This window comes from Haplochromis burtoni, unplaced genomic scaffold, assembly GCF_018398535.1.
Source record: "Haplochromis burtoni strain Fernald_Lab_line unplaced genomic scaffold, NCSU_Asbu1 Contig_227, whole genome shotgun sequence".
Taxonomy (NCBI): Eukaryota; Metazoa; Chordata; class Actinopteri; order Cichliformes; family Cichlidae; genus Haplochromis; species Haplochromis burtoni.
This window is the reverse complement of record NW_024582588.1, coordinates 169,801-184,112: the sequence shown is the minus strand read 5'-3', so window position 1 is coordinate 184,112 and position 14,312 is coordinate 169,801. Positions and strand designations below refer to the sequence as shown.

At 39.8% G+C, this 14,312-nt stretch overlaps 1 protein-coding gene across 1 annotated transcript in view; it reads right to left on the bottom strand.

Annotated features, from left to right (window-relative positions):
- pipox (pipecolic acid oxidase) overlaps window positions 1-9,365 on the bottom strand; it is a 28,861-nt gene extending 19,496 nt beyond the window's left edge. Inside the window, exons 1-4 of the mRNA XM_005937157.3 lie at window positions 9,212-9,365; window positions 6,193-6,341; window positions 2,142-2,355; window positions 1,536-1,718 (exon numbers count right to left, since the gene is read on the bottom strand). Coding sequence (XP_005937219.1) covers window positions 1,536-1,718; window positions 2,142-2,355; window positions 6,193-6,341; window positions 9,212-9,322 — 657 coding nt within the window. The 5' untranslated portion in view covers window positions 9,323-9,365. The remainder of the gene's footprint in view (window positions 1-1,535; window positions 1,719-2,141; window positions 2,356-6,192; window positions 6,342-9,211) is intronic.
- Between the last annotated feature and the right edge of the window lie 4,947 nt (window positions 9,366-14,312).

The following is a 14,312-nucleotide window of genomic DNA, read 5'->3' as shown; positions in this document are numbered from 1 at the left end:
AAATGTGATGTCCACATATGTGGACGCCAGGTCCTAGGAGGTTAAGGATATAATTCTGCCACTTATCTTCTTCAGTGCCATGTGCCAACACATGAATAGAGCAGACAGAGCAGCTATCAGAACTCTACTCCAACAGAGGTCGATTAGCTTGTTAACAGTATTACATCTTCACTGCGTACAGCTCTGAACACTGTGACTTCTCTGAAAATGAAAGCTTCAAATCAGAAGTACTTGATTCCCTGGTATAACTCAAATGTGTACCAAGGCACATCACTGATTGAAGAAAATAAGAACAATGCTAGGTTTCTCTTCAGCACTGTAGCCAGGCTGACAAAAAGTAGAGCTCTGTTGAGCCAACCATTCCCTTCACTAGAAAAGACTTCATCAGTTACTTCACAAATAAAACTGTAACCAAAAGAGAAAAACTTACTCATAACCATCTCACAAATGTAATATTATGTAGAGCTACGTTCAATACCATTTATATTTATCTCCAATTGATCTTAGGTAATTATAGACTAATCTCAAACCTTTCTCTTATCTCAAAAATTCTTGAAAGAGTAGTTGTAAAACCAATAGCTGATCCGATTCCTGCAGAGGAATGGTTTATTTGAAGAGTTTCAGTCAGGTTTCAGAACTTGTCACAGCATATAAACAGCAACAGTAAAGGTTACAAATAAGCGCCTTTGACAGTGGACTCCTCTCTTTGCTTGTCCTGTACATCTTAGTGCAGGGTTTGATACCATTGACCATATTTTATTAAAGCAATTAGAGAATGCTGTGGTATTGCGCTGCGGTGGTGTGAATCATATTTCTCTAATAGACTCCATTCATATAAATGGAGAGTCCTCTTTACACACTAAGGTTAATTATGGAGTTCCACAGGGTTTCTTGGTAGGGCCAATTCTGTTTATATTATAGATGCTTCCCCAAGACAATATCATTAGAAGGCATGGCATACATTTTCAATTTTAATGGAGATCACACCCATCTTCATGTGTGTCATCTGCAGTCCAACGACATAACTCCTGGTTTCACTGGGACCACAAACCCCTCCTCCACAGTAAAGTGGTGAGTCACAGAAGGGATCTGGTTGTATTCTGGTTATAGTCCAATAGAAAATCAAGGGTGCCAATGTCATTTTTCAGTTATTAAATTGCCATCCCACAGCAACTACATTATTTCTAAAAGAATTATGAATTTCTGTTTCAAGTCTGTAACATGAAACAGAAATCTATGTCATAGAATTTCTATTTACATTAAGAGTCCAAAATTTCTATTTATTGTGACTTAAATTAATTAAAAATCACAGTTAATTGCCATTTAATGGGGTCAAGTTGTCAAAATTCCATCTTATTGCTTTTTGATGCACCAAAGTTGCACCAAAGACAGCAGCTCACTTGGCCCCATTCTTTGAAATAACAGTTTCAAAAGCAACAAGGACACTAATAACTTTCTTATATTCACCCTGAAAATACTGCAACGCATGTACAGCCATATAAACATTGCACATTGTATACTGAACATTTTAATACCTCTAGTGGCAACTGTAAACCAGTGTTGGCCAACAGTTTATTAGCCCAGGGTCCAGCGGTGATCACCAAACTCTTAGCATGATAAACACCCACAGAGGTTGACACTCTTACAACAGGGCCAGGCTTGATGTCCGTTACCTTCTCGTTGTCTCTTATAACTCCACCTAATTTCTGAAATTGCCCCTGTAAAAGAAGAGAGCAGCAAAACATTTGAAATTCCTGTTATAGCTGTTAAATGTACAGTAATAGCTACTGGAACGAATGCAAGAAATGTATATGGAACTTTGTAAAGTGGATGATGATTAATGGACAATGGGTTCAAGTACATTTAATTTATTATGAAAAGACAAAACAAAAACAGATTCCTCATACTGACTGTCTTTGAGCATGCATTTAAAAATACATTTAAAGTCCTAAAATATTTTGGAATGCCTGGACTTGTTTTTAGTAATGATGATATCATTTTTACTTTTTTATTTAAAATATTTCATTTGTTAAACTGGAATTTTTAGACTTGATTCTGTCAAATTTCAGAACAAACCAAAACATCCGCATTCACACACTCAACACACGGCACAAGTCCGTATCATGTTATCAGTGGTATACCTGTACGGTTTTGAGTGTGCGGTCAGCAAATAGAACTCCAGCAGTTGTATCCACCAGTGCTCCGTCTCCCTTAGCCAAGTTGACATTGGGAATGTGCTGACTAAAGATGTCATGGGTCAGGACAACCATGGGAACCTTGTTTGTTTGAAGGGTGTCCTTAATATTTTGGTAATTTTCACTCTTCTCTGGCCCCATAACCAGGAGCCCTGTTTGTCTGAAAGTGGAGATTAGGGGAAATTTAAGGCGGCATCTTGAAAATAAATCTTCAAAAAAAGAAATTAATAAACTAGTAATTGACTTTAATAGAGTGCAATGTTAACTTTGGCATTAAAAAGAAAAGAAAAGAAAGTATCATAAAGAGCTAGCTACAAACTGCACTGCTAAAAAAATGATAAAAAAAAACCCCACTTTAAGTATAGCATCAAGTCAATTAAACTTCTGGGATATTGATCTGGTCAGTTAAATAACAGACAGGATTGTTAATCGGTTTCAGCTGCTTTGGCACACTAGAGGAGTTTTGGAGGTGGACAACTGAGTCAAAGGAGCTTGCAAAGAAAAGCGTCTGGACTTCTTTAAGTTACTTGAAGACGTTTCACCTCTCATCCGAGAAGCTTCTTCAGTTCTAAGGTCAAATGGTGGAGAGTCCCAGATATAAACCTAGTGGGAGTAACCCCCCACAGAGGGACAAAAGGACCCCCTGATGATCCTCTAATCGCCTGAGCCAAGGTGTGAAACTGGGTGTGGGTCCCACTCAGCCAGAGTTTCGTACAACTGACAATTTTTTCTTCCTCATCTTTTCTGACCTTTTTTTTTCACTAATTTTGAATTTGGCTAGGATCAGTGTCGTAACTGGCAACATAAAGTGAAACCTGGACCCGGCGTGTAGTTAGTGAAGGATATCTTGACTAGGCCCTAGAAGGTGCTTCACCCATCAGTAGGTCTGGTGTCTGCTCCTTTATGCAAGGAGGAATGGGATGAGCGATGGCAGAGCCCTACAAAATGACCTTCAACAAACCAGGAATGTGAATATTCTGAGGGTTATGAGAGCTCTACGTCCTTGAATGGGCCCTGTGTTCACTGCCTGCCACTGTGGAGCTCAATTGGCATTTTCCATAAATTAAAAAACCCAAGTACTCATATTCCACCCTTCATACAGCTCTAGGTTACTTGCCAAGTGGTGAGGACCCTTTACGGTCACACAGTGACTTTGAAGTGGTGGGGGTCAGACACGGGTGGAGCCACACAGGTATATTACCTTCCTAAAAGCATAGAGAGAGGCTGAAACCACATTTCTAGTTAAGGAAAAAATTCAACCATCCCCGCCTCCCTCAATTATGATAACTATCTCACAATAGAGAGCAGATATTGCTGCATTGCAACAGCGCTGAGGTGTTCTCTCCCCTGATCGTTCACACCACTTTCATGGAGATACATTTTGAAACGTCCCTAGTTGTGACAGTGCATTCACAGCCTTATTGGTTACCTGAGCATAAAAGACAAATTGTTCATACAGAATTTGGCTGAAAATGGAAGTAATAGAAGAGTCATACAGTGCGTAGTGCAGCTCCATAGTTCTAGTGTTGTAGAAAGATGGTTCTATATGTTTCTGTGTCAACTACTGCAAGGTGAACAAGGTATCACACCTTCGATGCTTGTTTGATGCTGCGGGGGAACACAGCGGGTCTGTGTGCCGCGCTGGAATGGTAGCGCTGTGCAGGGTGGCTGCTGTGCTCGCTTCGGATTACTCCTCACCCCCCACCCAATCCTATGGCTTGTCATGTCTTTCACAAAGTTGTGCTGTGGACATTTATGTGCTTTTTGTGCAGAGGAGTTTTTTTGTTTCCTGTTCTCATGCTGTCCTACCATGGAAGCACAGCACGAGTAGAGGTCTCTTTTTTTCCTCTTGTACTTTCCCATTGTAGTGTATATTTCAGTGTTTTTCTGTAACGCTACCGATCTCCGACTTGTATCCCCATGTAATGTCTGTGTTGTGTGTGTAATGTCGGAGGGGGGGTCCCATTTCACTCCAGGGCAACCTGCATGTGGCGAATAAAGCTTTGATTGATTGATTGATTGTATCACGGTTTCACTTCCGTTCAGCTTGTTTGCAGCCCCCGCCACTTTTCAGTGCCTCATGGACCGGGTGCTGCATCCACACACTGCATATGCTGCCATCTACGTCATCATCCACAGCAACACCACAGCGGAGCATGTGCAGCAGGTGGATGCCACCCTGGAGTCCCTGTGGCGGGCGGAGCTCACGGTCAACCTGAAGATGTGTGCGGTTGGATGGAGGGAAGTACAGTAGCTGGGCTACCACTTGGGAGGTGGGCAGGTGTGTCCACAGGTGGAAAAAACAGCAGCCATCGCATCTATGGCTCCACTGCAGGGGAGGGGTGGTACAGGGCAGTACAGCTGTATCGCATCCAGTATTCACACTCTGGAAAGTTGCTCTGCAGTGTCAACAGTGTGAAGGCAAAACTCAATATTCAGTTTATATAAATACAACCACGAAAAGTGTTACATGCCGTGACTACGGTTACATAGATACTGCACAGTTTAACAAGAGATGGACTCAGCCAGTAAACTCAAGTTCACTAAAAATCGAAACGTTAAGGACCTTACCCGCAGAATATTAAGTTATCATATACCATCAGTTCTTTGATGCATTAATTACAGATGGTGAACAAAACTATGAAACCAATTAATAAATGGACCCATTAATATCACCTGTGACATCATAGTGGCTGGACATCATTACTAGTGGTAATACCCCAGCTCCAGTGTGTTAAGTTATTGAGTCCTATAGTGAGAGGGTCTGATTCAGTGATCTGTCTGAGAGATAACTGACCCACCAGCGCCAGCACTGCTTTCACAGAGCCATTCCGAAATCTGTCAGCAGCCATAAGTCACTTGCAACCACAGCTTAGCCATTCATCACACAATTTAATGTGTGTGGTTGTGTGCTTGCAAATGTGTGACAGAGAAAGCAAAAAAAATCATGTAGACTCATAAATGTGATACGTCATTTGACCTGACCTGACATAACAGGTGACGCGTGGTACAGCTTCAGCTGATGGATGTGCTAACACACTGTCATATACATGACAGGGAAAGGAAGATAGTCCAGAGGGTAGATTTTAGCTTAGCTCTTGCTCTTTTTTAATGGCTTATATTCTAGAAGCAGCTGCTCAAACCAGCCTGGCTTGAACATTTCTCATTGTGATGCAGTCATTTTTTTAACAGCTCAAGGGCACAGGTGGCCTTTACTTGCAGACCCATCAGTCATAAGCTGTAGACCAGGAAATTCACAGTATTTCTAAGGAACATAATGTGAGTGTGTTCTGGTACAACAAACTATTATTTTGAGACACAAATAATGAAACAATGTGCTATCAAAATTACTAGTAATGAGACAAAATGGGACAGTTTAAAGGAATATGATCAGGAAAGTGAAAGTGCTGATGGGGGTTACACACAGATTTATGCCACTGTCATGTTTATAAACAAACTAATTCCTCCTCACTCTGTGAATGAAATGAGGTTCCGAAAGTTTAAAAAGAAAAGAAAAAAGAAAAAGACAAAAAGGCACCGTTCCACATGTAACCAGGTGCTAAGAAACTGCTTACAACTCAGTATTGCACCTTAATAGCCGTTCTTTTCCCCATTCCTGTCCATTAACCATAGAGCACAACTTCTCTTTGTGCATTAAAACTCGCGCTTCTGTCTGGTTTGCTGTATGGTTTACGCCACTTGATTTACGGCACCTTGTCGCTCTCCGACTTTCAAAATAAAAGCATCCACTCCAACAATATAATAGTCACTCATAACTTTACAAACTACTTTACAAAATATTAATGAGGTTATTTACACCACATTCAAAAGCATAGGAGCTGTCAACGGCCAATTCAGTGATGCTGGAGGTAATGAGAAAGTCATGCATTAATAGCTCCTGTAGATTGAGTTGTTGCTCTTGTGCGTACATAACACCTTGAACGTAACAAATCTCCTTGTTCTGGGTTTTATCTCTGTTCTTCTGCTGACTCCTTACCTGTACAATTTCACTCCTGCCTCCCTCTCCAGCTGAGCCCACAGTTCATAGCACTCCTCCATCATGTGGGTGTAGAAGTTCTGCTCGTAGGCCTTGCGGATGATGCGGGTCTGGCCATGGGAACTCCCTCGGCTGTGGGGCAGTACAAACTGGAAAATATAAGCATGAAAACAACTGGTTAAATTACTTCTGCATTGAAGTAAGAAAATGCTCAAAAGTACATAAAACTGCAGTCTCGGCCGCAGGCCGCAAATATCATTATGACTCATTTACTGTACATTCTTGTATAAACTAAAGACAACAAGACCAGCTGAGGAAAACCAGACCCAGTCAGAAAGTATATAGAAGGGGAAGTCTGAATACCTTTGAAATTAACCCTTAGCTGTCTTCAGTTCTTTGTTACATTGTACTGTTTGAGTGTGTTCCTCACGTGTTACCTGTTTAGGACTACTTTTGACTACATCTGGACTTGCTGCCTTATGTAACTAAAGCTTATTTTTTCATTTATTGAAATCTGTCTTGAAGTCTGCATTTTGGGTCCAAATTCTCGACAATCATCACAGAATGACACAACCGGTAACATGGACACAGTCAATGGTGAGGGACTGACAGCGACGCACTCCAGACAACGAATCCCTACATTATGGGACTCACTTGGCTATTGGAGGACTTCAACGATACTGATCCTCTGCAGCAACTACCATTTCCCTGCCCAATCCTCTGGTGATAAGAGTGGCCGGTCTCTGCTTCACACCAGCCTCTCTACTCTCCACTCACTCTCTACCCTCTTCAACTGTCTATTCTCCTCCACCACTGCCACCTGTATCCCAATCCAGGGGAAAATGGTCTCTGCCTAGGCCGCCTTAACAACGCCAGACTACTCGATTGGGGTTTGTCAGAGGCACTTGCTGCTTCAGCACTCCAGTCCTCCTTTTCCTGGAGAAAGCACAGATCCCACTGCTGCTCCTCACCCGGGGCAGCACCGCCTAAAACCCACCTCTGTAAAGCCAGGACACTTTACTTTTTTAATTCATTGAGGAAAACAGGCACAACCCTAGGTTTCTTTTGAGAATTCTAGCCAGGCTGACAAAGAGTCAGAGCTCTGTTGAACCAAATATTTCTTTAACTGTCCCACAGATCTAATAACTGCTGATATTAGATAGGTCTCTACTATCAATCTTTCTAAGTTAACTTCAATAATTTCTTCCTCTAAACCATCAATGTGCCTTTTAGACCCCATTACTGCCAAGACTGCCCAAAGTCCACTATGAATTAATTCTTCAAGTTTAAAGAGGATGATCTGTCTTTATTGACAGGCTTCATACCACAGGCTTTTAAGGCAGTGGCAAATAAACCATTATTCATAAAGCCATTGTTTGATCCTTAGCTTATTACAGGCTAATTTCTAACCTTCCCTTTACCTCAAAAACAGTTTACTGATCATTTGTAAAGTAATGTTTTTTTAAGAGTTTCAATCAAGATTCAGAAAAAAACAGCACTAGTGAAAGTTATGAATGATATTTTTTTGTGGACAGTGGACTCATCTCTGTGCTTGTCCTGCTAGACCTTAATGCATTATTCAGTACCACTGATCACAATATTTCACTGCAGATATGACACTGCTGTGAAATAGGAACTTCGCTGCAGTGGTTTTGTGGGGAGTCTTCCTTGTACACAAAAGTAGCCACAAAGTTCCAAAGAGTTATGTGGTAGGAAAAAGTACATTTTACACATACTTCCTTTAGGCAATATTATTACAAAACACTGCATAAATTTTAATTGACATCATTGCTATAAAAAAATTCTCTTTTTTTCCCCTTAGGACCAGAAAGACAGAGCACATTTCTCCCATATTAACTTCTACTCATTGCCTCCCTGTTCAATTCAGAACTGAATTTAAAATCCTTCTTCTTACATACAGACTCTTAAATAATCAGACCGTGTCATATTTTAATGACCTTATAGTAACTTTTTATCCCAACAGAGCACTTTGATCTCAGACTGCAGGCTTACTGGTGATTCCAAGAGTTTTCAAAAGTAGAATGGGAGGCAGAGTCGTCAGTTTTAAGGCCTGTCTACTCAGTTCAATTCAATTTGATAAAATATTATTTATGTATTCAAATCACAACAATTTTTGCCTAAGGCATGTTTCCTCTACTGTGGAATTTATAGAAGTAATAACCAGCAGCTTGATAAAAATTATAAAGTCAGAGTTAAAATACAATACAGTTTGCATGATTAACTCCTTCAACACAACCAGTGTGTACGCTTCTAAATGGCTCCCCTCCTCAGGGTTTGGGAGCTTCTTTTTTTTTCTTTAAATTGGCTAAACCCTCCAGGTGAGCTTCCTCCTTTAAGACGTCTGGAAACGACTCCGAAAAGGGAATAAAATGAACCAGGAATGAAGAATAATGTTTTCAAACTATGAAATGCATAATGTTCACCCAACCTGAGAAACTCTGATACCGTCACTACATCAGAGTTCAAACGTCTAGGCTAGGAAGACCAGGACCACCACCACCTCAGGGACTGTGGTAATGTTCTGTAATAACATTACTTTTAATACTTGTTTTTCTTTACTCATGTATTTATTTTTAATTTCCATACCCCTCTTGGCTCTACCTTCTAATAATACTAATATGAGACTTAAGTAGATGCACAGACACAAATATTTCATTTCAAATACAAGGACTCTACTTGTTTTGCTCGCCTTTGTCTGTGCTGTATGTGACTTATCTGCTTATCGTTTCACGTATCTGTATATTGTTTTGTTTAAGGAAAATAAGAAGTACACTAAACTTTTAGTGTAGTTAAACTTAGTAGTTTTACTTTTGATGGTCTTTTCCTAACTACTCTTTCATACTTTCTTCTTTCGTGACATTTTCTATGCATTCTATGAACTTGTAGTCAATTATAAGTAAACTGTAATGGAGTACTGTTACAGTGGAACGTAGAGAAACCTGATTAAAATGCAATGGGTCAAGATAGACTCTTGACTCAAAATCGTTTCATGACGCACCTGCTCCAACAGCAGAGTCTTCTTGTTCTTTTTTGCCAGCTGATAGGCCGTAAAGGAGCCCTGGACGCCTGCCCCGATCACTATGCAATCAAAATCTCCGCTGGTCGACATGTTTAACTCACACACAGAGCTCACAGATCGAGGTCACGCGTTTTTAAAAGTGCTCCACAGATCCGCCTACTACCGCCAGGGGAAGGACGAACAAAAGCCTCCAGGAACTTTGCCCTGAGTGTTGGCGGTCAGGAGCCTGGATTTCCGCCACGCCGAGCAGGAACCGAACGCTTATGCTGGACCGAGCTGAACTCTTCGCGGTTATGATCAGAAGTGCGTTGTGTTGTTGTGTGGATCTACGTCAGGTCCGTTTGACAATAAGGCACACCGCATAGCAGGAGTGCCTGAAAATCTTTCTGTAGGGAAAATATTGCCACCATATACTGACAAGGAGCCAACTCTGCAGCTCAGCTGTAAATGTTCAAACTTCTTTTGGGCTGTATTTGGTGCCTCGTTTTCTGCTCATATATCAGACGGACTACTAAGAATATATGATTTAGCCAAGGCCACTGGGAGCAAAATATAGAATTAATGGTGAAATATATTTCGTTTAATTTGTATTCTGGGACAAAAATTTCAGGAACAAAAACACACACACAAAAAACCAAAATATTAAATAAATAATAACTGTATGTAATAGTAGTAGTAGTAATAATAATAATCATAATAATAATAATAATAATACCTATTTGAACGAATACTTTTGTTCTAATAATCATTTATAGGAATAAAAGAAGTGTAAAGACAAAAAATACTGCAGGAAAAAAAAAGTGAAAATAACAACATATTTAATATTTTATTCCTTTATTTGTTTTACTATTTTATAGTGCAGAACAAAACTGAAGACAGTCTTTCAATTATCTAAATAAACAAACAGAAACAAAAAACTGAAAACATTTTCAAATATTTCAGAAGAAGCAGCTTTAATAATTCATCCACACTTCAATTGTCTGTCACAGAAAACCTAACAATGAACTAATTTTACAACAGAACTTAGGCAGAATTCACATTTAGTATAAAAAGTGTCTTCTAAATGGTGCAAGTAAACACTTCTCTGAAATATTAGTTAACATATTGTGGGCAGGCCTGGTCTGGGACTAAAATCATGGGTCATCTGTGGCAGGGTCCTTCCAGTTTCATCTTGCCTTTTTCCAGCACAGCTAATGCAACACTCAGCAGATCAAAGTGCACCTGTATCAGTTATATAACCACAGAAAGCCTACTCAGGCCACAGGTCACTTCTCTGCAGCCCTGGAACAGACAGGTAGAAATGTCATAATTTCATTGTGTAATATTGTGGCACAGTAAAAAACAATAAATGACGTAAACTTTGTAAAGTTTTACAAAAAATAAATGTTTGAAGTTGAGGTCATACCACACAACATATTAGACCATGTCAAAAACCTGAACCAAAATAGAGAAGCAGTGTGGGAATAACTTCACACAATGATTCATCTTTAGCAGCCATAAGTTTAAGTAATTATGATGTAATGAGAGACCTTGTCTGTTTCTCTCTTGTGGATGAACTCTTTTTTTTTTTAATCACAGGCCATTTGTTTATGTACAGCTCTCTTAATGCCTTGGCAGAGCAACAAGCCTCGACTTTGACTTTTTTTTTCTTTTTCAGGTATTGGGTTATATTTGCTGGTGTGCTCAGGATCACTGACATGTTCCATGACGTAGTTTTGGCAAAAATCCAGCTGCCAGACAAGCTTGGATCACACAGAGGAGTTCATGATCAGCTTATTTTTTCCTGACTGCAATGTCCCGGGGTGTCGAGTGACTGCAAAACAAACTGAACAAATCAGTCTTGCCTTCCATCACATGTTTAGCGGCAGGGTAGAGGTTACACACAATGGTGATGTTTGGTGTTGTCTGTCCAAAAGACATTGTTCCAAAATTCTTATGCTAAGCTAAGTTCTTCCACCTTTTAGAGAAAAAAATGGCTGCTCCTTGGTAACTCTTCCAACGAACGGATGGATGGTTGGAACAACAATCAACAAGTCTGCACTTAGCTCTTGAAGAAAAAAATCAATTTTGCCTCTGAACATCATCAAAGTGGATTTTAAACCAAAGCAAAGATGCGACTGAAGTCCCCCAAAATTTAAGAACTAAAAAATCTAAGATAAATTTAAATCTAAGGATTTAAAAAAATACTTGATAAGATCCTTTGCAGTCGAAACTGACAGTCTGAAGTCTAGAGCGCATGGACGTGGTCAGATGCTGTTCATACAACCTTGCTATGCTTTGCCAGGCTTTAGCTGCAGCTCAGTTTAGTTGCTGCTTGTTTGTTTGTCCCTCTGCCTTCAGTTTTGTCTTCAGTAACTAAACAGGATCCTCTATTAAATTGGGATCGGGTGACAATGTTATAATAGACTGTTTCTTTGCCTTGAGATATGTTTTGGTTTCATTTGCAGGATGCTTTTAATCCCTATCCATTTGTACTTCATCTAATCAGGGAGTATAGCCCTGTACAGTCTTGAAGCATATCCAATAATCCAGGTAAGGCATACTCAGAAAGCCGAATCTGTTTATTTGGACATAACATTTTCAGTGGAAGAAGCATTTCAACATTTTAACAGGAGTTGTCTCTGATACATGATGGTGTAGAGATTCAAACGTTTATTTAATGATTTTTTTACTCCTCCGATGGGAGGGTGGGTGGGTGCTATGATGTTACTGATGTTGAAGTTTATTTTGTTCATAAGGTTAATTATTAGAGTTGCCAACCGTCCCGTAAAAAACGGAATTGTCTCGTATTCAGAGAAAATATTACGCGTTTCGTATTGAGGTGAAAAGGAACACAGTTTGTCCTGGACTTCAGCTACAATGAAAAAGACACAAAGCTGGAGTTATTTTGTCTTTACGCTGCACAGCTGCCTCTTCTTCTCTCATTCTCTCCCCTCCCTCTCCTGTTGCAACTTCAATCATGAAACTGATCAATGAAACTGATCGGCTTTTCTGTCACAAGTCCAGTTGTTCTGGGAACCCATCCTACCCGTTGTTTCTGTGCATGGCACAACACGAAATTAAGTGCCAAACCATCCTACCTTTGTGAGTGTGACCTACAAGCATACTAACAGCTAAAATTTAGTGGCAAATCGTCCTACCTTTGTTAATAAGAGCTAGAAACTTACTTTGAAACTTTACTTTGAAAGTAACGAGTAACTCGAAGTAACTGAGTGTCTGAGTCAGAACCAGACACGGAGAAGCTGCATTCAGCTTTTATGCTCCTTATATCTGGAACAAACTCCCAGAAAGCCTCAGATCAACTGAAACACTCAGTTTATTTAAATCCAGGTTGAAGACTCACCTATTCTCAGCTGCATTTAAATAAAGCACCAGATTCAGGTTCAGAGGACAGCAGGGTGAACAGATGGATGGTGAAGAATGTCAGACCTGCGGAGGGTCAGCTGGTCAACTGTTCCGCTATGCCACCTGCAAATGTCTTTATTAAATCATAAGATTCTTAAATTCATCAAGTCTCTCTGTGCCTGGGTCCTCGTCACAAATCATGACATCACTGTTTTGTACATTTTAACACAATTTAATCCCACATTTGTGAAAGAAAAGCAAAACACTTGGTGTTTTTGTTACAGAAAAGTCTGTAACAAAACCATCAAATCTGATAAAGGTTATTTAAATGCTGCAAAAGAAGAATGGATTGGAATAAAAAAATACATATCCTAACCTTAATTACTGGGGGAGAATAATAAATGATGCTCATAGTGAGTAAGAAATAAATTGAGTGCATTTTTTGGACAGAGATTCACTTTTAATGTGTATGTATAATATAATACAGATACATTAAAAAAACACTCCCGAAACAGAATAAATTATTACAAATAAATTATTACAAAATATTAATAAAAACTATAAAAATGGAGGCAACTTTGCCTGTGGTAGAATGTATACAATGTATGAAAAAATCTTTACTGCAGACACTAATTTTACTAATTTAATAATACAAATTTTGTGTTGTAAGATTTATGAGTTTCATGCTTTCATAGTGGTACTTTGGAGAGCTTGACATTTTTATCAGGTGGTACACACTGTAAAAAGTTTGAGAAACACTGATAAGTGTATGTGTGATTAAGATTAAGGAACTGACCTCCCAGCCCATTGTTCCGTCAGTGGGCTGGTTTCAGTCATTATGCAAATGTAACTGTTTATAAGATTGGGGAAACCTGCAGTCAGCTGAGACTGAAGAAGTCACTTGGATGAGTGACGAAACGTTTCTCCCACAAAACGCTACGTCCAGATGAACAGAATCAACTTTTGGAGAAGTGTATGTGTGCTTTTGGAAAACATTTAAAGCTGCAGTACAGAATCTTTGAAACAAGCTTTAAACATTTTTAGAATATAAACAGAGCATCTGCTTCTCTTTACAGCTCCTCACTCCACCAGGGCTGTTTGGCTCTTTCTGATAGTGTGCAAATGTGATGCACGTATTGCGGCAGTCATACAGACAAGTGGACGGTCCAAAAGTTGGCCGACCTGTTACTGGCTGAGGTTTTAGTAGAGTTGTGGCTGAACCACATAAAAATATATCATTAATTTTAATCTCCCCAATCCATTATAATGTTATGTTGGAATGTTGTTAAAGAGGGTCAAAAATGTTTGAACCCAGTTTGTTTTGCAGATTCTGTATAGCAGCTTTAATATAGGGAGAACACAACTTCCAGATTGTATGAGTAAAATAAGTTTTTTTCTCTTTGTCAGTTTAACAGTTTTGTTTTGCCTGTCACTGTTCCCTGTCTGTTTTCTTACCTGGTTCTTCCTGACCTTGTACTTTCTCCTCACGTTCCCCTCTTTCCTCTCTCCCTCTTTGGACTGACAAGCATACATAAATAGATTGTATTCAATTAGATGAAAAATTACATCCATCCATCCATCCATGCATCTTCATCCGCTTTATCCGAGGCCGGGTCGTGGGGGCAGCAGCCTAAGCAAAGAGGCCCAGACCTCCCTCTCCCCAGCCACCTCCTCCAGCTTATCCGGGGGAACACCAAGGCGTTCCCAGGCCAGCCGAGAGATATAATCTCTCCAG